This window comes from Aythya ferina (genome assembly GCF_964211825.1).
Source record: "Aythya ferina genome assembly, chromosome: 4".
NCBI classification, from domain to species: domain Eukaryota; kingdom Metazoa; phylum Chordata; class Aves; order Anseriformes; family Anatidae; genus Aythya; species Aythya ferina.
In genome coordinates, this window is record NC_140300.1 from 72,979,189 (window position 1) to 73,003,341 (window position 24,153).

At 38.6% G+C, this 24,153-nt stretch overlaps 1 protein-coding gene across 3 annotated transcripts in view; it reads left to right on the forward strand.

The window, feature by feature from the left end:
- The window catches only part of EGF (epidermal growth factor), a 60,755-nt gene that overhangs the window by 12,592 nt on the left and 24,010 nt on the right, over positions 1 to 24,153 (forward strand). For all 3 annotated transcript variants that reach the window (XR_014692404.1, XM_084517189.1, XM_084517190.1), the window contains exons 3-14: positions 168 to 367; positions 1,331 to 1,512; positions 4,515 to 4,745; positions 5,733 to 5,935; positions 10,799 to 10,924; positions 11,675 to 11,797; positions 14,518 to 14,640; positions 15,853 to 15,978; positions 17,629 to 17,765; positions 19,629 to 19,777; positions 21,410 to 21,514; positions 22,530 to 22,753. Coding sequence is in view for 2 of the 3 variants with exons in the window: in XM_084517189.1 (XP_084373315.1) it covers positions 168 to 367; positions 1,331 to 1,512; positions 4,515 to 4,745; positions 5,733 to 5,935; positions 10,799 to 10,924; positions 11,675 to 11,797; positions 14,518 to 14,640; positions 15,853 to 15,978; positions 17,629 to 17,765; positions 19,629 to 19,777; positions 21,410 to 21,514; positions 22,530 to 22,753 (1,929 nt within the window). In the remaining variant the exon portion in view is untranslated. The remainder of the gene's footprint in view (positions 1 to 167; positions 368 to 1,330; positions 1,513 to 4,514; positions 4,746 to 5,732; positions 5,936 to 10,798; positions 10,925 to 11,674; positions 11,798 to 14,517; positions 14,641 to 15,852; positions 15,979 to 17,628; positions 17,766 to 19,628; positions 19,778 to 21,409; positions 21,515 to 22,529; positions 22,754 to 24,153) is intronic.

Consider the following 24,153-nt stretch of genomic DNA (forward strand, 5'->3'; position numbering starts at 1 on the left):
TCATATTGACACTCGGTGATGTGTTTGGAAAGTCATCATTAAATATGGGAGAAATGGTTAGATCCTGAACTTTGCCTAGTATAATACTGATGAGAATTTAATGTAATGTAGCAGAAGCACAACTTCTATCTATTATTTATTTATTTATTTATTTTTCTCCACACCAGACCCTGTACCATTCCTACTTTTCAGCCATGGAAGTGCCATCTTTAGAATTGACACTGAAGGGACCAATCACGAAAGATTGGTGGCTGATGCTGGTCCATCAACGCTTATGGATTTTCATTATACAGAAGAGAAAGTGTATTGGGTAGACTCAGAAAGACGACTTCTGCAAAGAATTCACCTCACTGGCGCAAAGCGAGAGGTAAAGTTATCAGTTCTCTGAAATTTTCCGAGCTACTGGGCATAAAACCCTGTAAAGAAACTGCCTGCTCTGTAGGTACAGTTTTGGAGTTCCTGTTCATTGGTTGTCACTTCAGACTAATTAAACAGGTTTTGGTGTTGTAATAGTTCTAGTCCTGAGTCTATGCTGTTTTACTCACATTCACAATACACGTAGTGTTTTCCGTGGATCAAATGAAGGGGAAGATATTGAGACAAACCCAAGCTTTGAAGACAATAAAACTTCTATTAGGTTTAAATTAATTGTTATGGAAATTTGTCTTCCAGATTACTGTAACTCAAACTGGCACAAATGGCATGAGTGGAATGTGCTTGAAATCCTACTCTTTTTTTCTCCAATCTTTTAATGGTTTCTATGGTTGCATAAATGCTTCTTTTAGTACTGCATCTTTTGTTCAGAAAAAACTGTGCAGTTCATTGCCTCTGGCTGATTAAAAGGGAAGACAGGCTGTTGCTGCACTTTAGTGCTGTGAGAGCCTTCTTTTGTTGGAGAGAGTTTTCAAGTGTTGTTGTACCCATGTGGAGTCTTAACTGATATATTTGATGCTGATTTTTAAGAATCAGGGTCCAGCACAAGTGTGTTAGGTTTTCCCCCATCTGTAACAGTGCAGGTCTGGGTACTTCCTAGTTTGTGAAATGCAGGAAGAAGTTGTAGCTAAAAGATCAGTCCAGTATGTCACTGATGGAGAACAGTTTTCCCTTTTTTAGGGAGTTACATGGTTCAGAAGGGGTATGTATAAGTGCAAAGACCAAATGAAAGTGATTAAAGAATAAGAAAGAGAAATAACTACAGGTCCGAGAGAAAATGAAGCAGGCAGTGGAATGAGATGGGAAGCCTCAGTCTAGCACAGTAGTCCCTATACTGAAAGTCAAGCTTAGATTAGTACATATGCTTCTTGCAAACTTGCTTTTTGCTTGTTTACAGAGACTGTGTTACATAGACAAAGGCATTTCAGGTTTTGCTATTGACTGGATAAATCAAGACATCCTCTGGGCCAACAGACAGAAATCAACCATAGAAGCGACAGACATGAATGGGAAGAAACGCAGAGTTATTCTAAGAAATGTTGGTCGTCCCACAAAGATTACCATTGATGCAGAGCAAAGGTAATTTTAACTAGGTTAGTAATTTCATGAAAATGGTCTCAAAATATGTTAAGTAATATGATTATTGTTTCTAAGGTTACTCTGTGCAGTGTGTTACCTGTATTCCAATACCTCCTTGACCATTGACAAAGTAGGCTAAAATATTAACAAGTTATGAGAGAACCAGAGAAATGTGTGAGAAAAGCCCACAGAAGTCTAATGCAGAATCTATACCTATTGGTCATCAGGGAGAATTTTGCTAGTGAGGACAGCTGAGGGAAAAGAAGCAGTGCTGGTCATTTCTCAATGAGAGGAAAGTTTCAGGGCAACAGAAACAAGAACTGGAGCACCAGAGGCTATGATGCCTGCAAATGCTGGGAGTCCCTTGTGCTCCAAATGTGGCATGCTTAGAATGTTATTTAGTGTATTTTCAGGAAAAACAAAGTTCCTATTTCCTTTGTTCCTCAGTAGCTCTGAATATTGATTCTGATTCTAGAGTTGCTGTTTTGTGTTATCAGTAATTTGACCTTCATAAAGATGCTTCTTTCAGCTTCAAGCCATTTGCAGTGACAACCATGGCTAAATAAGAGTTTTTGCATCCTCAGAAGTTATTAATATGAATGTTCACAGTGGTCTCTCCATGCTAATTTCTCTTGACATGTAAATCTCTTCAAGTCTGTGAAAATAAAAGACTTTGAAATGCTATGGTACAACAAAATCACATTTTTGTTGCCACTTTTAACTTGCAGTAAGCTTGTTCTGCACTGTGTAAAAGTATTTTAATATTAAGACGTGTATTTTCATATTGCATTTATACATAAAATAGTTTTCTGATGATAGTAATATTAGTAGTATTCATTGGAGTCTTGTCATTTGGGTAGGCTTTAAAGACCTGAACATCAGCCTTTACATATATACACATTATTGATTTGCTTTTAATATAGTACTTACCAGTTTTGGAAATATTCACAGGTCCTTAATCTCACTGTCAAATGCCACAGAAAGACCTGTTACAAATAGCATTATAAGAGTGTATTTGCTGAACTCATGCAGAAGTTTGTGGAGACTCAAGTGCGTATATTCACCTAGGTGTGATTGACCAAGCACTGAAGCTGTACTTATGTGCTTACTAAAAGACCAGTAAGCCAGTAGTGAACTGTAAAGAAAGTAGGCTCCAAGGAGTCTAACATCATTTTTATGTCATAGTGCACTTTGCCTGTATGCAAACTCTAGTGGCTCTATTTTTAATGTGAAGTGAATTTAAAAGATAAAAAGCAGAAGTTTTATCCAGCAGGTATAAACGTACACTAAATCTGATGACAACAGTGTCTTCCCTAAAATATGTGCAACTCTTAAGTAATGAAGGTCAATATGATACACCCTAATAACAGTTTTTCTCAAAGAATGGGTCTGTATAAGATTATTAGCAGTGATAAGATTATTTTGCTACTAATAATGCAACTATAGCTGTAAGATTTATATATATATATATAGAGAGAGAGAGAGAATGGTGTTTAGGAATGCTGTAAAGTTAGGATTCAAAATAAAGGGAAAGAGAGGGCAAAGAAGATAAATGCTGGCAATTACTCAAGCTGGTTTCTAATCTTTTTTCTTCTGTCTTTCTGTTTGTTTATACCATTTTATGTCCACATGCTGACTTGCAAAAGATGTGCACAGAGACTACAGCCACCTTTGTTTCTTAGTTTCATTATTAATAAAAAGTGAATCCTAGCATTTATCCAACCTTCCCGATCACTGAGATTTCTTAAATAGCAGGTGTTATAGAAATGTAACTAGATATTATTGAAGTGCTTAAAAATGGCAGTAGAAAATTGGACTGTTCTTGTGGCCAAATGTTTTTTCCTATACATTAATAATAGATGATAATTGTAGGCTATGTAGAAGTGAGGAAAAGCCATGGACAAGGACTGATTCTTCCTACTTGTTTAGTATAGTCCCTTACCGGTGAGATCTAATCCTTTTTTTGGCCTTATAACAATAGTTTAAATAAACATAGAAAAACTGAATTTATGGCACACTGGTTCATACACATAAATCTTTTAATTTTGTGAAGACAAGGCAAAATCATAAAGCTTCATGGAGTTTTTGTGCAAAAGTATAAGAGACTAAAGCAAATAATCTAAACCCAAACCTTAAAAAATAAAATATATGATAACGATGGATAACCTGCCATGTTGGAAGGAAGAACTCTTGCTAACCTTAGTCACATCAGTAAATCTGGGTTCTGATCCACAAATAACCTGAGCTATAAGTAGCTTCAGTGCATAACTGATTTGGGTATTGGAGCTGTATTTTGACTGTCTTAATTTAATGACAGCATAGTCTGGCTGCTATAACCAGCAGGAAGGTAGAAAGAAATGAAAACAATAATAGACATGGTATTTTTAAGTTAAGTACCACTGCGTGACATGTTGGACTAGAGTTTCTGGAGATGGATTCCTCCCCAGAGGCAGAGGGCAATGCATAGCTGCCTCAAAGACGTGCCTTTTCCTAAGTTTGCAGGAGCCCCCTGCAGATCTGAGAGGTTATTCCAGTTTCCTTCACTGACTGCATGGCTGAACAAAGCAGAGAGAGAGACAATAGCACTTCATGGTTAAGCTGGGCTGATTCCTGCTTGACCTACATGAGATAAATTTCAAGTATCTCATTGCTTCCTGAACGGAGTCACAGAGTCCCTGATAGAAACTTGTTTGTTAAAACAAGAAAACAACTGTAGCAAAATTGTAGTGGTAACTGTACTTCCATTAAACAGACAATGCTTTGTTGTCAGAAACGTTTCCATTCTTAATAGAGTTATGTTAAGGGAGAGGTATATGGGGTTTTCCTGAAATAGGTCAATGTGTGTTGAGAAAGCCTTTTGCTTTATGATTAGTTTTGGTTATGGGAGCTCTGTGGTAAGACTGAAAAATGCTGTATACAGGAGCAACTAAATAAGGAATGTGTAGCAGTGATCACTGATCTTGTAAACATATACATATATTTTTTCCCAAACATGCCTGCAGGTTGTTATTTTGGTCATCTGATGGCACTGTTTCCAGTATATACCGAGCATCTCTTAATGGAAGTGATGTGAGAAATATTTTAAGAACAACAGAAAAGATAAAGACCATCTCACTAGACTTGGTTAACATAAGGCTCTATTGGATCCAGCATGACCATGGGAAGGAGATTTCCCATATTGGATCGTGTGACTATGATGGGGGAGCTGTTCATTTGCTTCAGAGTTCTGGCCGGTGAGTTTTTCTGAGTTTGTCAGAAATAAAACGCTCATTTCCTTGGTATCCAAATAAAAAGAAGACTTTTATTTTTCCATTTTATAGCACCATGAGGAGTACAAAGTGTAGCAGAAATGACATGTAACTGTAGATCTAAAACTGCAGACTTGAAAATGGAAAAAAGACACTGTTGCAGGGATAATACTGCCACTCCATACTCCATCTTCTAAGCTTTTAGCAAATGATAACCACTTAATCCTCAGAAATCCTCTCTAAATGTTTATTAGTGGCCTTTTTCTGCAGATAGAGAAGCCAAAAGCAGAGAGATTAAATGATTTGTCCAAGGTCACAGTAGGTCAGCTCAGGTGTCTGAGCTGTGCTCAAGAGCCTGAGCTCCACCAGGTCTTCCCTATCCTTCCCTAAGCCTGTTGTCCTCCTCAGCTGCTGGTCAGGGAGGCTTGGAGAATGCCCGGTGCTCAGGCTCTCCAGTAAACGTCAGCAGATGTGGTGAAAATGCCCTATACAACCTTCGTGTACCCCTCTGCTCCCCATTGCCTGGCTGACCGCGCTCCTGATGGGAGGGATGCCCATCAAAGAGGGCACTGAAAACTGAGAAACAGGGGGGACTTACCTGGCCTAAATCCTTCAACAAAGCAGGTGACCATTTTAGTTGCTGGGTTCAACAGGCTGCAGGGTGATACCTAGGCTTTCTGTGTCAGTTGGGTCAGTCTGGAACACCAGTTCATGTAACTGGTGAGAAGTGCCCACCATTTTGCAGGTGTTTCTTGCGAATCTGCAGGATTCTGGGCTCTGGGGCTGTCTCTGGCACTTCATCTGACTTTCATATATGTAATTCATATAAGATGACATAAGATATATATATAGGAATACAAATAAAAGGTATTGACAGCAAATTGACTGAACTCAATGGCCAGAAAATGTATAGTGAGTAAATAGATGGGGATAGGTAATGTGCCATCTCATGTTGTTTTCTTTCTGTTGTAGACATCAGTTGCTTGGTATGTCTCTCTTTGCTGACCACCTGTACTATTCAGAGTTGAAATCTGGTATGATATGGAGAGCCAACAAGTATACTGGAAAAGTTGTAGTCACAATTAGCCTGAAACCATCATTTTTTCCACCAGTGGAGATAAAAGTGGTGCATCCATTTCAACAGCCAGGTGCAAGAACAGATCTTCAGGATTTTGGTAAGTAAACTGCAATGATACAGCTATATTTGTGAGAATAATAATGTAATGCACTCTGATCTTTTACAGTAATATTTTATTTTCAGCAAAATGTGTGCTGAGCATGAACTACTCATGACATTAATCTGAATACATGTGTAGATAAATGTGTTTTTCTCCTTGTCTTTTCTTTTTTATTCATTTTTCCTCACAAATGTTTTTATACTTTGCTAGTAAATGCACAGAGAATACAGCTTTTTTTTTTTTTTTTTTTCTTTCTTTAGATTTTTTATGCAGATTTGATCTTCATCAAATGTCTATTCAAATGTCTATTCTCTTCTGGAAGTTTTAATGCACTGCACATCTAAATACCTCTGATTGATTATTATGGCACTGAAGTTTTTTAAGAAGTATGTGGTGTGCCCTGCAAGTGATAGTGTGAAAGTCTCAGCTTCACTTTGAAAAGACTGGATTAAGAGTCATCCTGTTTAAAACAGACCTGAAGTTTCCATAGTAACTATCAAATGAGAGCCTTAGGTGTCTTTAACTGCTATCGGTTGCAGCCTACACTGTGAGGTGTCCATGTCACTGCATTTCACTGTGGGTTCAGATGGTGAAAGTACTTGGCTATGGATAGCTTACCCTGCTTGAGTATTCCTGCTGAGGCAGTAGGAAGTGGGAGGTGCCCAGGGAAAATAATGTCTTGTTCTCTGGTCTCTGAAAAGCAGATGTAGAGTATTATTGATTTAATTGAACAGCCTTTGTCACCCGTTTTGCTTTGACATGAAGAATTGAGCAAACAGAAGGCAGACATCTGGGAGTGTAAAGCAATGATTGCAGAACTCCAAAGTGAAAAGAGTCTTGGGTTGCCAGAGGTAGAGGTGGTATAAAAACATTAGAAGAAAGCAGTGCATGTTTGTATGAGCAAAAATGAAACTGTGTATGTCTTGCTTGAACAATTTCTAAATATCTACCATATAATAGGCTTCACCTTCCTTCATGCCAGCTGACAGCTTTATATGATACTATGCTGTATCTCCTTCCTCAAGTTTGATCCGAGTGGGAAAATCAAATCTTTAAGGGAACTTTCCCTTTCAAATGCTTTGTTTGCAGTGCAAAGATCTGTTGACATGAAGAATAAAAAGTGCTCTTGGAAATCAAACTTTTGCTTGTAAATGCAGGGAGCTTTCATTCAGAGACAATACCTATTCTGTGCTTCATTGGAGGAAAACAGTCATCTTGTCAAACTAAAGCACTTTCTTCAACTTACACCCTTGGTGCTCTCCCACAGAGAAACTAGGAAAGGGTGCGCATGGTGACGCCCACACAAGGCTTAGGGTTGTTGCAAATAGATTTGGAAGGCCCCGCGTAGTCTCAGGAAACCCCCTCGGGTGTTGCCTGTCACCATATTTACAATTACAGGAAGATGGGGAGGGAGAAACAGTGACCAAGAAAGGTAATTCATGATAGCAGTCTCCTGAACCTCAGGGTCATGTTTCATATATTCTCTCCATGAGAGTATGTGTTGTATTGCTCTTTGACTATGGGCACTTAGCTTTTATTCTTCTCCCAGAGGATTAACTCCCCTCTTTCCTCCAGAACGTGCTGCTTTCCAGTGTTTCTCTTTCCACTGGAAAGAGGTGTTCCCCACTTTTCTTTAATAATTTAATTACTAGTGTTTTTAAATGCCTTGCATTATTTAGCCCCATATTTCTAACATGTTTTACAAAGTATGACAGTAATTGTTTTCAGCAGTAGTTCTTTTTTATTCCAAGTACCTTCTTGTAAAAATGTCTGGGAAGTGATGGAGTAGAAAGAAGCTTAACGGGCTGAATCCAGATGAACCTTTTGGACTTTGCATGTACATTACTTGGCTTATCCAGTGCAAGAACTGGGATAAAAGAAGGACTAATGAGCCTGGAGTACAAGTGAGATTTATAGCTGATCTTACAACAGAGAAACTTGGAGATAAAAGCATACCTCAACTAATTGGATGCTCTGTACAAGCTAAGAAAGTGTATGTTTCACTGTAGTGTCAGCTGTGAATTATAAGGCCTTCTTTAAAACAGATAAAAAGTGAGCCCCTTCAGATAAAAAGGGAACTGACAAGAAGTGCTCAACTGACAGGACTTGATTTTTGACAGGAGTTTGGATTATTTACTTTACTACTTAAATTCCTCGTGTTCTCTCTTCCCTTTTTCTCTCAAAAGGCTTTCCTGAATTGATCAGGGCCAATAAATAGATAGAAGAGCATTAATTCTGCTACAGGTTTTCTATAACCCAATATAACTTTGGTATGGCAATATCTGGAAGATGGTCTTCAATTTACCTCAAGTCTCTTCAATAACTAACCCTAGATTTGAAGTCAGTATGTGTATTTATAAATGCCTACTGGAATACTCTTCTCACTTTTATTAATGGCTCACAAGACACCTAAATTACCTTACAATCTAAAAGCCTGCCTCTAGATTTTTTTTTAAGCTTTCTCTGACAGGGTAAAATTAAGAGGAAATGACATTCAGAACACTCAGGATAATATTGTTTTGTTTTGTTTTGTTTTGTTTTGTTTTGTTTTATTTTATTTTATTTTATTTTATTTTATTTTATTTTATTTTATTTTTAACATAAGGAATTACATTGTGTTTCTTTCCAGTATGAGATACTGGTATCAGACTATCATTTGAAAATACCCATTTCCATTTAAAAAAGGTGATGGAGTGGGTGGTAGTGGAGAAAATGTTTCATAGTGGCTGTTCTTCCAGAAAAGATTATCTGAAAGCTTTGGTCAATAACTTAGTCACTGTTCACTTCTAGTTTTGAGATGTGATAGTTTCTTTCTTCTTTTTCCCTTCCCCTTTCCTTCCTTTTTTTTTCTTTATTTTTTTCTCTCTCTCTTTTTTTTTTTTTCTTTTTTTTTTTTTTTCCTTCTTTTTCTGACATACTGCTTTGGCAATACTGAGGTCTAAAATTATTGTGTTAAAGAATATCTTTCTGAGATTTCTTAGATTGCAAAATTGTGTGCTGTGGTATTTCTATTGTAACATCCAGGTTTATTAGGTCTCATTAGACCAATAATGGTACAAGTAAGGAACAAGAAAACATACTGGTGATAAGCATAAGATGATCTTGGTGCTCGTTTGTATTGTTTTGAGGTTGCATGTACTTGCACTGCTGCCTCTGTAATGAGTTCTGTATTTGAAAGTCAGACACCCCGCCATGGTATATGCTTAATTTGGCTACAACAGGGACAAAGATTAAGGGTCCAGTAACATAGATTCAAAACTGGTTCTACAAAAAGAGAAGCAAAGCTAAAACTACATAAAATTCAAGTCTCTGATAGCCTAACATGCTTAGTGACACAGATAATATCCATCTAATCATCCATTCATTATTTTTCATTCAATTTTGTTAGAGAAAAGTCAATCGGTTTCATCTAAATAAGTCCAATGTTGATGCTCTCTGCTGAAATTGTCTCAAAATTATGTCTAGGAAATTATTGCACTCTTCTGTAGATGTGATCTGTCATTCCAACAAATGGCCAGCATTTTCTCCTCTGCGGCTAGCAGAAGACTAAGCACCGAACTCATACATTATGTTGCTTTCTGTCTCTTAGAGGGTAAAGTGGAAATAGTACAAGAAATTTGTTTGCATAAAAATGTTGTCCCTGCCTGTATGAGCCTATGATTTCTTTTGTTACACACACAGCAGAGGGCAAATACAGAGTTGTGTGTGGGTGGCTGCATACCCACGTCCAGTAGCAACAGTTCATCTATTCTTAGCTTGGAAAAGGGGCAAGCAACCCCAGAAGAAGATTAGGAAGATTAAAACAAAAATAATAGTTTGTGAGACTAAAATAAAGACTGTGAGTGTTGCATATCTATGAAAGCACCAGCTGTGAAAGACAGCCAAGCAGAGACACATGGCTCTTCCAGTCCTTCCCATGGAGGATGTTTCAGTACCTATTTGCCTTATTCTATGAAGCAAGAAAAGCAGGAAGGCTTCTGAAAACCTACTGAGTGCTCTTTTCTGCTTCCTCTGAAGAAACTTTGTACATAGCTTTTAGGGCATCAGAAACATTTTGAATTTTAAATTTGACTACAAGATTTATGAGGTGCACATTTCTAACAGTCAGGAACCCAGGATCCATTTCAGTACAAAGATTCTCTAGGCTGTACTAATAATTTTAAAATGAAAAATATGGTCATTGTCATCTATCCAGGCTTTTGTTTTGTTTGCTTGATTTTGGTTGTTGTTGTTGTTGTTTTTCTTTTCTTTCTTTCTTTCTTTCTTTCTTTCTTTCTTTCTTTCTTTCTTTCTTTCTTTCTTTCTTTTTTTTTTTTCTTTTTTTTTTTTTTTTTTTAAGTAATGTAAGACCTAAGCCCTGATTTGTCCTAATTTCCAGACTTTTTCTTTCTCCCCTCATTTTTTTCTTTTTGTGTGCTCTGTCTTCTTTCTGAGTGCTTTACAGAGCCTGATAGCACAGAATATTGTTCATGACTGGCTGCATATGAAGCCTGCTACACAGGTTTTTCCCTTTCATAGCCACTAACGTTACTCACCCAAACCAAGCCATCCCCTGCTCCAAGGCTCTTTCCAGATCTGCCTGTGCTGATGTGGAGCAAGAAATGACCTTTCATAAAAACCTACTCTTATTCCTACACGTACTTTAATTTTATAGTGACATTTTGGCCTGATTTTACCAATCAAGATTAATAGAGATTGTTTTCTAATAATAAGTTCCTCAGGTTGAGCAAATAGCTGTTGAGAAGGAGAGGACATGTCACTGCATCTTTGGTCAAAGTAGTTCCTCCTTGAGCAGAAGATTGACATGATAAGAACTCCATTTTATTTAAATTTACATTTACATTACATTTGTGCTTCCAGAAAGAGGAGTCTGTGATATGACAAAAGAAAAGTGCAGAAGAAGAACCTGCAGGCCAGACTCGAGGACTCATCGGTGTAAATGTTCTAGTGGCTTTATTTTAAGTCGAAATAAGCAGTATTGTGAAGGTAATATATGGATCTACTGTCAGCTTTATTCCATCAGACAAAAATTTTATTCTGTTCTTCTACTTTATTTATTCCTATCTTGAGAAACACTGAGAGGTCTTAAAAATTGCAGTTGGTGTAAATTTTTAATGGGTATAAATGGTTTAATGGGTATAAATGATTTAATCTGGATTGCTTTAATCAAAATTTAATACTATTATTATAGTTACAACTTTTAGAAGCATCTTTTTCACTACAGAACCAGATTTGAAAAGATGCAGAGACATGAAAATTACGAGTTTATAGCATTTAAAACAACCATCCACTTCAGGATTTTTTCTCAGGAATTTAGCCAGTATTGTTTTCTGAAAGGAAGCTTCTAATCCACTTCTGTGGATTTGAGAATTTTACTTAAGTCACACTGGAGCCTTTAAAAAAAAATATTGTCTGAATAAAGTGTCTAATGTGGATTTTTGGAGTGTGCACAGGATTTAACTGGCATTGGATTCTCTATAGGATGGTATACTTTGCTTCTGGCTACCTGTGCTGGACTCGTACGTAATGAATAGGTTACTTGGGATTTTTTTGAAGCTTATTTGAATGAGGTCTGCAAAGTTGATTTTTTTTGGCATTTGCTACTGTCAATATATTTTGTAAAATGAATGGATAAAACAGTCTGGAAGACTGCTAGTTTGCTTCATTAATCCAGTTCCCTGATGCTGGTTGATGACCTTATTCTGACACAGCACATGTTTTATTTTTTTTTCTCAGATATCAATGAATGTGGCTTCTGGAATCATGGCTGTACTTTGGGCTGTGTGAACATCCCTGGTTCCTATTACTGCACCTGCCCCAGAGGTTTTGTTCTGCTGCCTGATAGGAAAACATGTCACGGTAAGTAGCAGTGATGCAAAACCATCTCCAGTATGATATTGGAGATGGTTCTCATATAACACCAAAACCTCTGCAAGTTTTGTGTGTTGCATTGCTCCCTTCCAATCCCTTATTATGTAAGTAGGATCAGCTTAAACCAAGTGAACCAAAGACAGATGGCAAGTTTAAGAAAGTGTAAGTCATACATAAGTAATCAAGTGTGAGCCTCTTGGGGAGCAAAAAGGAGTCAGGTTTAATGCATCCATGTGTCTGGTTCTACATGCCTGCATGCAGTCCTCATGTTGAATTACAGGCCTATGTTTTATGGTGTTTGGGGAGTTGTTTGCCAGCTAGCACCCTCGCCTCTGGGAAACTTGCACTCTGTCAAGGTTTGTCTGTACAGTGACATGGCTTGTGCACTGACTTTTCAGCAGCAGCAAAAGTTAGCAGCACAACTTATTCTGGTATAATATTGAAACATGATACGTGGAGCAAAGAATACAGACTGTCATTTTCTTGATCATCGAGTCATTAGAGATAACTCGACAGTAGACCATTTGGAGATGCTGATAATGGGTGATAATTTGATTAGTCACATACAAGTAATGAAAAATCTGATTATGGTATGAATGCACTTGTAAGTAGGTATCTTATGGGCCTTAAACCCCAGACTAGAGAGACCTCTCTGCTCAGATTCAGCTCTGTGGCACATTCCAGGTGCATAAGCAATTACATCATTTTAAATGCAGTCTCTGAATTTGGCTCACTGTCTAACCTGCATAATGATTTGCATAGTCTCTGAATGAGCAGCTTACAGCATCAACTTTTTTCTTTTCAGATCAGGGTTGATAACTTTGCTATGTGCATGAAATCAATAAAATTAAATGCATAAGCAAGTTTACAATGAGCAAGACACATCACAGTGTTTATTCTGGGTGGCAGCTGTACTTTGGGAGTTTTTTTTCTTTTTCTTTTTTTTTTTTTTTTAATCAATTAAAATGTGTATTAAAAATATACTTGAGAGAACTTACCCATATAACATAAGTGTTTATAAACTAGGAGGCTGTCTAAACCTGGACAAATGTAGAAAAACAAAATGCAGAGAACATAGACAATTCAAAGGAAAAAACAAAGATCTGTGTTTGAGCAAGCTTCAAGGACCATGTTTTAGTCATAGTAAGAGTCAGAGGTTAAAAGTTTTGTTCTTTCATCAATTTTTGTTTGAAACCTCGAGGAGGCACTTCTCTTGCTCTGTTAAGGAGGATCCAGGAGCAGGATTTAGCGGCCTAAGCATGGGTGTCCAGGGTGTGGGAGACAGCTGCACAAGGCAGCCAGATGTGACAAGGACCTATAGGAGACCTGCAGCCAGAGGCTGTCGGGTGGTGGGATACCCCTCTGTGTCCAAAACACCACTTAGACGCTGTGCAACTTAGTCCTATTCTGGATGACTAGATGAACCATCTGCCTACATTTTGGGTGCCTCAAATCAGATAGAAAATAATGTTTTTCTAACACAGGCTAGGGATGCAGCATGGACAGTATAACTCCATAACTACTGTAGCACAAGGCAGATATGTCACCATCAACGTACCTTAAGAGAGAGAGAGATGCAAGGTGAGAAGTCCACGTGCTGACCAGATATTGATGCTTTGTCCCCCAAGTCCTGTACGAAGCTTTTCATCCAAAGCCACAAGCTCTGGTCAGACAGAAACAAACAGTCCATTGAGATCAGTTTCTTCACCCCCTTCACCGTGTTTAAAGGATTAGAGCAACCAGGTTCAGAGTGCAGCTGCCTGGGAGAAGGCAACAGCTACAAACCATTTAAGTTGGTGTATGCAGCTGATTCAAAAAAGCAGCCGTGGGAAACCTGCGTTTATTCCAGTCTGCCAGGGGGTGCTGCCGTATGGTTCTGCAGGGCACACAAGGAGATGCAGCACTGCAGGGCAGAAGGTAGAAGGAGGATATCCTATAGAATTGCATAAAAGAGAAATATAATAATAATAATGATAATAATAATAATAAACCTTAAAAAAGTGTTAACACTACAACTATTATAATAGAAAGTAAAAGGAGACTCTTCCTAGGTCCATGGATGGTTTTGCCCCTATAGCCTCAAAAATTACCACTAAGGAACATGGTTGTATTTCTGGAAGGTTCATCTCCTATTTTTATTGGTTTTTATCTCAGTCACCCTGGGAGAAGTAGGAAAGTAGTTTTTCCTTATTGTCTTTCCATTTAGCACATATTCTTTAAGTCTACCTTCCTTATAATTTTGGATGAAATGTAAAAATAAAAGTTTTGTAAATTATTTCTATTTTGATAACGCTCCCTCATAAAAATTTGGAAAATTTAAAGCTGATCATTATAATGACTTCATGACCCAGCAACAATTTCAGATTTTTCCTTTGCTGTAATTAATAGAGGGTGAACAAAGAAAGGAGGAAAAAAATACCATCAAACAAAAACAAAACAAAACAAAAAAAAAACAGCAAAGAAACAAAAACCCAGAAGAAAAAAAACAAACAAAAAACAAAAACAAAAAACAGAACTGTTGTTCTCTCTGCTATCAGTTTTTCTTTCTTTCTTTCTTTCTTTCTCTCTCTCTCTCTCTCTCTCTCTCTCTTTCTCATATATAAGAAAGTGTATATATGAAAGTGTTAAGAAGTCTTTTAATTTTTTTTGGTGAGGAGTAGTAAAAATGTTTCATTTCTGATTTTTTTCCCCTCTTTACATTACTGTAGAGCTAATTTCCTGTGTAAGTAATGACACTGAATGTAGCCACGGTTGCCTTCAGACATCTAAAGGGCCTGTTTGCTTTTGTCCTGAAGGATCTATACTCAAAGTGGATGGCAAAACATGCACGGGTAAGTATTTAACATTTTTCTAGCTGTAGTGACTGCCAAACTCTGTTTGTTCTTGGCACTGAGAGCCAGAAGTAAATGATGGCATTTTATACTCATTTTGCACAGCTGTAAATGATTGTACAAGATAGGAGGCAATGGAATGTCAGGCTCTTTAAGTGCTGAGATGTGCAATATTCATCTTCATTTTTAATAGATGTTTCTTAGCAACAGCATCCAATATTTACAAGCCAAATTCTTTTGTAGTTTGCACAGACCAAGGCATCTCCCAGATGTTTGTTGCAGAAAAAATCTACCATTTATATTTGAGAGGAATCATAGGACAGATGATACAAAATTAAGGCTTGGGTATAAGCTGAAGACGACTTTATCAACATCACGAAACCCAGGTTCTGACTCACTCTAACTTGCAGCAATTTCATGTAATTACCCACAAATGGAATTTTTGCAGCCAGAGCATTTGGAGCAGTTCCACCTACTCATCTGTCATTCCACATTCCAGCAAGCTTTCCAAATTCAGGAAGCTGTAGGTTTTCAGTTGTATTTCTTCAATCTGTGGATCATGACAGCTCCATTGATGCCAGCCTTATGCCTTGACAAATCCCCTTCCCCTTTTACAACCCATACATGCTTTGGACTGCACTGTATACCTGGATTCAGTCAGTGTTGCTGTTTCACTGGGGACGCTCCACTGCGTAAGTTCAGGTTGGCATTGCACAGCCCCAGGAAGAAAGAATTTCATTTCATACAAAATCTTGGCTTGTTGTATTAGAAAGCCACTGTATTTCATCATTTCGGCATCCTATCCTAATCAACTTCTGGGGAAGAATAGCATTGCCTGGCTGCTGCTTTGCATGGAGTGCAGTCTCTGATAGAATTTTTGTTTTACATTGGAAGAGATTTCCATGGGACAAAGAGTTATCTGGGAGAATCAACACATGGAAGACCTGGTCATATATTCCACTTTCCCTGCATTCTCAGCTTTTGTTATGAATTTTCTGTAAAGGCTCTGGATGAAGCTGAAATTAATTTGCTTTCATGTCACTAGACTTCTGCTTTCAACACGAGACCTTTCAAGAAACCTCTTGGTCACTGAGAGGCTTTACACTGTAGAAATCCTAACCAGAGTGGATCATTTTCTTGCTTATGCTTATGATTTTGTTGTATTTTTTTCTTAGGATGGCAAAGTTAAAATTTTCAAATGCTCTGTTTAAGGTTGCACATCTCCAGATAACGGTGGCTGTAGTCAGATATGTTCTTCTTTAAGCCCATCCTCCTGGGAGTGTGCTTGCTTTCCTGGATATAAGCTTCAGGGAGACAGAAAGCACTGCACTGCCATAGGTCAGTATCTTGATATGCCTATATGTTACTACCATAAAAGCAAAAACATTTCAGAGGATTTCAAAGTGGGTAGCATAACCAGGATGCATTTTTGTACCAGTTCTAGGTTCCTTTGTGAAACTTGGGAAGTATTTTTTTTGGAAAAATAACCTGTTTTAGAAATGTGTTAGAACAAACACCGTAAGTATACAACTCAGTCTCCCTCACACGAGGTTCTGTCCATTATCCAACTTCTGCATTTCACTTTGGGCTCTTGTACAGCAGGGGTGTATCTTCAGTAGTCAAGTGGTTGTGCATTCAGATAAATGTGGGTGTAATTTCTGCCCAGTGACAAAAAGCTGGGGTTGAAGTGTCTACATTCAGAGAACAGGACAGGGAATAGGCTGTTGAAGTACCTTCCCTATAAGGATATTTCTCTCCCATTGACCCCAGAAAACCCAAGTCTTTAATATCCATGTCTGAATTCCAGACCCATCAGTTCCTTCTGAGATAAGGTCAGACCCTGGTGAGCACCAAGATATATGCAATTTCAGGAGAGAGAGGATGAAAAGAGAAGCTCGTGATTTGTTTTAGCAATAGGAGAAAAAATTTATTTGTTGGGAGACAGCAATTTTCTTGCTTTTAATGCAAAAAGGCTTCTCACAGACAATAGATGGGTGTTCTTGCATTTATGGTGATGCTGTGAAATGCAAAGGGATGGCTGTCTTGATGCTAATTCCCTAAGTGTGCCATGCAGCAGAGATAGAGACTGCCTTTATCACAAATTTTGAGGATGATCTTGGGCAAGACACTTGTTCTGAAAGCCTGTTCACACATTTTTCTTTGTCAGAGGCAAGCAGGATATAGGGCAAGGGTATAGGGCGTTTCTTCTTGCTTCTGTTCCCCTTTTGTCTTCTACTGTTACCTGCTTACAATGCTAGCTTTCTGAGTTGAGAACACTTATGTTATATTTATACTGGGTACAATTAATCCCAAACTTGCCTTTAGCTTAGTTATAAGAACAGAAAAAATGTTCTCTTGGGAAATAGTTTTAGACTGCCAAATTAACAAATTAAAGTGATGCATGAGGTTATCTCAGATCTGTGTGAGATTTAAATCTAGGATCCAAAGGTGATAAATCTAATACAATAATATAAAATACTACCAAATTCATTTTGTCCTTCTCTGTTATATGCTTAAGACATTTATCTGGCATTGGAGATGGGAAGATGGCTTAAAGTCTGAATTTTACTTTCAGGCTTTTAAATCTTCTTTTTGTTTCTTTGTTACATAAATCGCATCTTGGTTTGTGTGGTTATTTACAGTTTCACAGAGTCAAAGCTTCCATTAGCTTGCTTGGGGTTTGCCTCCGGTATTTACTATAGTTAAATGAGGATGAAATTAATTTGATCTGAAAAAATGTTCATGGTTATACAGAACAGAAAAAAAAATATGAAATAGGAAAGAAACAAACAAAAAAGCAGCATCCAGAATTTTCCTTCTTCAGTAATTAAGACATTGCTGATTATATTATTAAAGCGGCAAAAAGAACATGGAGTAGCTGTCTGCAGTAGCTGTCACTCCCACTCAGAGTATCCCTGTGTAGCGATGCAGAACAGAGATGACTTTGAACCTGGTGAGGCTAATGCATGTGCAAATTTTCACCAACAGGCCCCAGGCCGTTCCTGCTGTTTGCAAATGGCCAAGATATCCGCCGGATCAGTTTTGATGGAATGGATTACACAAGTTTACTTGACTGGCAGATGGGAATAGTCTTAGCTCTGGATTCTGACCCAGTGGAAAATAAGGTAAGGTATTAAAAATGAGAGGATTTTGAAGTGTTGCAAGGACAAATGGATTGGGCTTTCGTATGCCTTAACCTTTCTGCTGTCAGTGATCCAGATTACACGTTGTGCTGCGTGTTGCTCTTTTGCCTGTGCAGGAGCACTGCTGGTACACGATACCAAACACTAGCTGAAGGGTTTCATCCTTTGCTTGCTAATTTAATGTGCTTTGTACATTGACATGGCTAATTCACAGGAAATTAGGATTTCTATATTCATGCATGACTTAAGTTTTGTGTGATTGATTGTTTCTGCCTTAGGATTTCAGTACTGTTTCCTGGAAATATACTGTTTGTTTTTCCATCGGGTAGCTGTAAAAACAACAGTGCATTTTGTTCTGTACAGCTCCTTGCCACAATCTCTGCTAAACCTAGATGCAATCATAACAAGAATTACATCCTTATGTCCCAACACTACTGAACAAATCTGCTGAACACTTGCTGGGTTTATTGTTCTTATGAAACGTATTCCTCATATTACAAGATATTCCTGTTGGAAAGAGGAGTCTTCTCTGCAGAAAGAGCTCTTTGAATGTGTGGCCACTTCCCAGTGCCATGCACTCTGCCTGCAGAGTTTGGAAGAAGAGCTCAGCTAAACTTTGCTAAACTTTATGTGGCAGATAGTCATTTTTTCCAATGGTGAGATTCATTTACACTGTAAAAGTGATTTAAAAAAAAAAAAAAAAAAAAAAGGTACCGGGTGGTAAAGTGAAAGGCAATGAGGAGCTCAGTTAAGCTGCTGGAAATGTCTCAAGGCCTGGGTGGACACAGCTAAGCACATGGGAATGTCACCAGATCCACGTTACAGGAGGATCATTTCAGGCTCTGCTGGAACATGGCCACTTGCCCCTGAAATAGGGCCCTGCTGGGGAGCTCGCAGTTGTTCTGCACTGTACTGAGTGTGAAAAAAACACTGCGGTGGCAGGGGAAGTGCACATTTGTTGCCCTGTGAGGTCTGCAGTGTGGAGGTGAGGGAATCCAGCAGTCCTGTCCTGGCAGTGCAGGGTCGAGGTTCAAGGTAAACTTGCTCTGCAAAGCTCTGTTGCTCCCATGGTAGTTAACTTAGCTGGTTTAAGGCAAGAGACTTCTCTACTGCTTCCTTTGGCCTCATGTTTTCTCTTTGCTTGTTACTATTTGCAAAGAAAGCCTCAGCATGGTTTTGTATGTGGTTCTGCTGTACAGTGTTTGGAACCCTCTGGATATCAAATACAGGACAAATTTACTTTTTTTCTCACTGGAAAATGTGAAACTAGTTCTCCCCCAGTAGAAATCTTTTATTTTAACCCAAACCTGAGAAGGCTCCTCTGGAATAGTTGGGGCTTTACAGAATCAACACCTGGTAAGAAATGCAGATATACGCCGCCTGAAAGAGACAAAACAGAAGCACACTATATGACTCCCTTTCCCCTTCCACCTCCCTAACACACATACAGTACTATTCCCTCCTCTGACTCCCTTTTTCAAAAGAGCAGGCAGTGAAATGGTAACACGCTTCCTTTGGCTGCTCCTGCTTTTGCTTTCTCAGTGGTTCTTCATGTGAGGTAGCTGCTCACTACAACAAAACCATAGGATATTTAAGGGACTGTATGTAGGGCAGCCAGGATTTAGAGCTAAGCACAAGCAGCCTGTAGAAGTCATCCTGGCTGAAGGATATATGCCCTTTATTTGATCAGGGATCACAGGTTACCCATGCAGCTTTTCATGAATAAGCAGTTCAGGGAACTTCCAAGATGAAAAAGTTCTTTCAGAAGAGGAAATATGAGACAAGGAAAATAAAGCAGAAAGTGCTTTGGGAACTAATCATACATCACCTGTTATTTCTTCACAGATTTACTTTGCCCACACTGCCTTGAAGTGGATAGAACGAGCTGATCTGGATGGCTCAAATCGTGAAAAAGTTATTCAAGAAGCTGTAGATATACCCGAAGGCCTTGCTGTTGACTGGATTAACCGTAAATTGTATTGGACAGACAGAGGGTACAAGCTCCACTGTGCATTTATGTCAAAGCATGCCATAAGATATTTGGAATAAATGACTGGTGATGCAGGAATAGCTGAGATATCAAACTAAATTCAGTAACGCTTCACATTCTGACTGGATAGCTCTAATCTCCAGTGTATACAGTTGGAAGGCTCTCTAAAACTGAAATGCTGGAAGTTCACTTTGTCTGCTATTGTATTTTTATCTTTATCTTTCCAAGGAGCAAGAGTTTAGACTCAGCTGCAAGGAATCTAAAGCATGTACTGTATATATACATGTATGTATGTGCAGATGCATGTGAATGTGTGTATACTCTCAGACATACACACTGTGTGTCTGAGTGTATATATATATAGATAGATAGATAGATAGATATATTATATATACATATATACTACGAGTATTATTGCACTGAGTACATCTTGGGCAGAAGTCAACATTGTTTACAGCCAAACTCATGCCCCTTAAAGCTGATGGAGAGTCCTTGTCAATTATCTCTTATTAAAGGGGAATGACCACTGACAGACAGTATGACTTCATGTTTCAGTCGGTACCTAAACTTACATGTGGAGAGAGAGAACCAAAATTCACCTTTGATGAAAAGGCAGAGTCAGATAAGGACATGCAGTGATGACTCCTTGAAGAGCAGTCATGATGCTTCAGTATAACCCATATTTTATCAGTTAATAAAAGGTGATTTTAAAAGTCCCGAGTGCCTTCCCTCTCCTTGTTAGAGGTGCTGCTAGGCCATTTCCTTGCTGTTAGGTACAAACTTCTCTGCATGGTCATACTCCCATATAAAAGTGAAATGGGAAATTGTGCTGCTCACCTCCATAGGACAAGAGCCAAGGAAGGAGCCATGAATCTGTATCTGCCACTTTTCTTTTCACTCTCTGGGTTTGCTTGTTTGTATTACACATATATAGAAAATGTGTGTGCGCGTGTATATGTGTATGTAAATTTCTCCTTCCATCCTCATGTGGATTTTCTTGACATGGAAAGCTATAGGCTAGCTTTCAGGTAGAGGCTGATATTTATTCAGCAAGGTGAATTTTCTAGCAATGAGCCTATACAGTTTTCTGAAAAAAAAAAAAAAAAATGGATTGGGGAACAGGCAACATAGGTTCTGTATTTGACTGCTGTAGATTAGATGAGTGATCATAAGGACCTTTGCTTCATTCCTCCCTGTAAAATAGATATGCTATGTAAATTGTCTGGAGATTTCTGGATGAAAAATGCTATTGAAAACAAAAATTCTTTACACATTTGATAATGCTATTTAGTTAGGAGCTGGTTTTGTTCTTGACTCCCTTTAAAGCTTAGATTAATCTATTAGTGATCATACTTCCAACTCATTATTTGCCCAAAATAGGAGAACTTCAGGTCCTTGGTAGAATAGCAGGTATTTTATCATCATGCCCTGGACCAGATAATGAAGCTGTAACATGAATTACTTGTAGATAAAACAACTGGACACTCCACAGCAGCAGGATTACTTACTGTCTTTGCAAAATTATTTATTATAGTTTTGTGCTAAATTAAAGCAATGCAAAAACTTAGTACATTCTGCCTGAGAAGGTAATTAAAAAGATATCAGGGAGGACCTAACAGTGCTCTGTGTGTTGCAGGAAGGCATGCATTGAAAGGAGCAATTTGAATGGAATGCAAAGAAAAATGATCATCTGGGAGGATATCTCCCAGCCCCGAGGGATTGCCGTTCACCCATTTGTGAAGTAAGGAGTGATAAACGTGTTTAATTGTGTAATACTTAGGGAGGTTTCTTCAAAATGAGCACACCAGCCTTGCCCTTTTGGCAGACAAAAAATGCATTAAGCCTCAGGTTCAGACAGTGGAGTAATACGAACTGCAGTGCTTTATTGCTAGTTTTTTGTTGTGGTCTGGGACATGTTCATTTCCCATATAGATTTAAAAAAATATCAGAATGGAAACAGAGAAGGAAACATCACTAAAACCTCCTTTATTAGAGTGTTAATGGCAAAAGCAGCAACAATGTCCGTAACAGTAAAGTTCATACTAAAGAGGAATCTGAGACAGATGCAAGACTATCAAGAATACTGATCCCTGCACTGGCTACAGCAAAATTACTTCTGTAAACAAAGCTAAGCAAATCTATGGGTGTCCCTGTAAACCTGACAAAGACATCGAATGCCTTGGAAGGCTGGAATCCAAAATTCAAAATTCAAAAGCAATTTGTGGTTTTGGCTATCTATGATTTGAGCTGCTATCTTGTGTTGTTCCTTGAAAAATATTCAGTGGGATTCAGCATTCCTTGTGTAATACTGATGACTCTAGAGGGAGACCATGAGAAATGGGATTTTATTAAAATAAGAGGTGAGACTTGTTACTGGTTTCTTTTTTAAAAACAAAAAAAAACCACCTGAGGACTATTGTTTGCTTTCCATAGGTGGTGGGTAACTTGGGTTGTGTTTGTGCATTGCTGTCATTTAGCCAAACAGCTGGCTAATGCAAGTCCTGTATGAGGACTTGGTAGAAAGTGTGAGTTGTTTTTCAAAGGCTTTGTGCCGACGAACATAGTGGGGATTCTGCATAAGTTATGGCAAATTTTAAAAGATCAGAAGCTAATATATTTGCTGGAAGCACATACCTTTTCTCCTATGCCTCAGGCCTGCATTGTGCTGTTCTGATCTTCCTGCTTTGAAAGAACTCAGTGGAGCAGATGACAAATATTTCCTTACTGATTTCTTGTGTGCATTTTGTTTTCTAAAGGAGATTATTCTGGACTGAAATGGGGGTCCGTCCCCGGATTGACAGCTCTTCATTAGAAGGCAGCGATCGTCGAGTTATAGCTGGCACTGGGCTAGCATCTCCCAGTGGGATAACTCTTGACTACTTAGCCAACAAGTTGTACTGGTGTGATGCTAAGCTGTCGGTGGTTGAAAGTGCAAACCTGGATGGTTCTGATCGTCGAATTCTTGCACAGAATGATGTAGGTGAGGCTTTGAGGTTGATAATTACCTACTGCCCTTGTCGGTATGCCTGTGTGTGTGCTAATGTGACTCTGCACGTGAATTACCCATCACTGGCTGTGCTTGCAACCCTGTGTTAAGGTTAATGGCATTACTTTATTTTCCATTCTGTCACCCAGATGACTTTTGCATATTCATTTTAGCAAAAGAACACCTTTCTAACACTCTCTGCTTTTACAAATCAGCCACTTAGCATTTATTATACAGAGATTTCCTCTGCCTTCACCAGAGAAGTAAAAAGAAGGAAAAAATTAAAAACGTGTTTTGCTTGTTCCATGCATGACTGCCTAGTTTAATTCAGTTTTTGCAGTGTTTATTATGCCAGCGAGTTATATTGACGTAAACTGGAAGAGAATTGATCTTGGCCGTTAAGGTCCTTGAGCAAAGAACCTGCATCTGCACAGTGCTGAACACTGGAACGATTCTAAATACACAATAGGCATTGAATGGAAAAGTGATTTATGCAATATGCTGGTAGTTGTTATTGCTGATATTGCTATTGTTTGACATGTAATTGTGTTTTTTTGGAGCAAGAAAACAGAAGTATTAGCAATGAAGAACTGATGTTGTATCGCATTTTAAGTAAAACATGTTTAAGGATCTCATACATAGTAAATTAATTTCTGGAGTGGTTAATTCCTTTTTGTGTCTGACATCTCTTTGGGGACCAGACTTGTTTTGTAGGTGTACTTACAAAACATGGGCAGAATGAGGACTCTTGGCTCAATATCATGACTGGCATGGGTAGAGACTTCACAGTTCCTGTTAAGCTGATGCTGTTCTAGGCTCTGCTCTGTGAAGGACTGTGTTCATCTCCCAAGCCAGATGCCCCCTCACTTGTTTGCAGGTGTGCAGAGTGAGATTTTGGAGGGATTATGGAGTGTTCTGCAGTCCATAAGACATTGAGAGCCCTGAGCAGTGACTTGACACACTCCTCTTCCGCTGCTGCACATGCTCTGGTGTACACTCTGCCTTGCAGCTGACCTGTGAGGAGGACCTGGAAGCCTGCTGAATGTTTCACTTTGTTTAGGAATAGGACAGTGTCTTATGGGGAGAGAACAGAGAAGGAGAGCTAGGAGCGCTGGAGAACCACAGGGTACGGGAAAGGTGTAGGTTTTGGACAGTGATACATGGATGACTGGAGGTGGGAGAAAAGGACATCGATGCCTGTATGGAAAGGAGTGAAAGAGAAGAAGTGAAAACCAGCAGGGGAGTGAGTTTAGAGAGGCAGAGAGACTTGATACCCTGAAGTTATGCTAAAGTTGTTAGTGAGACCAGAATTCAGCTTGTGTTCTCTGACAGCTTTACCCTGGAAGAAGGGAAAGCAGCACCTGTTCATACACACACTGCTGTAGCACCAATTT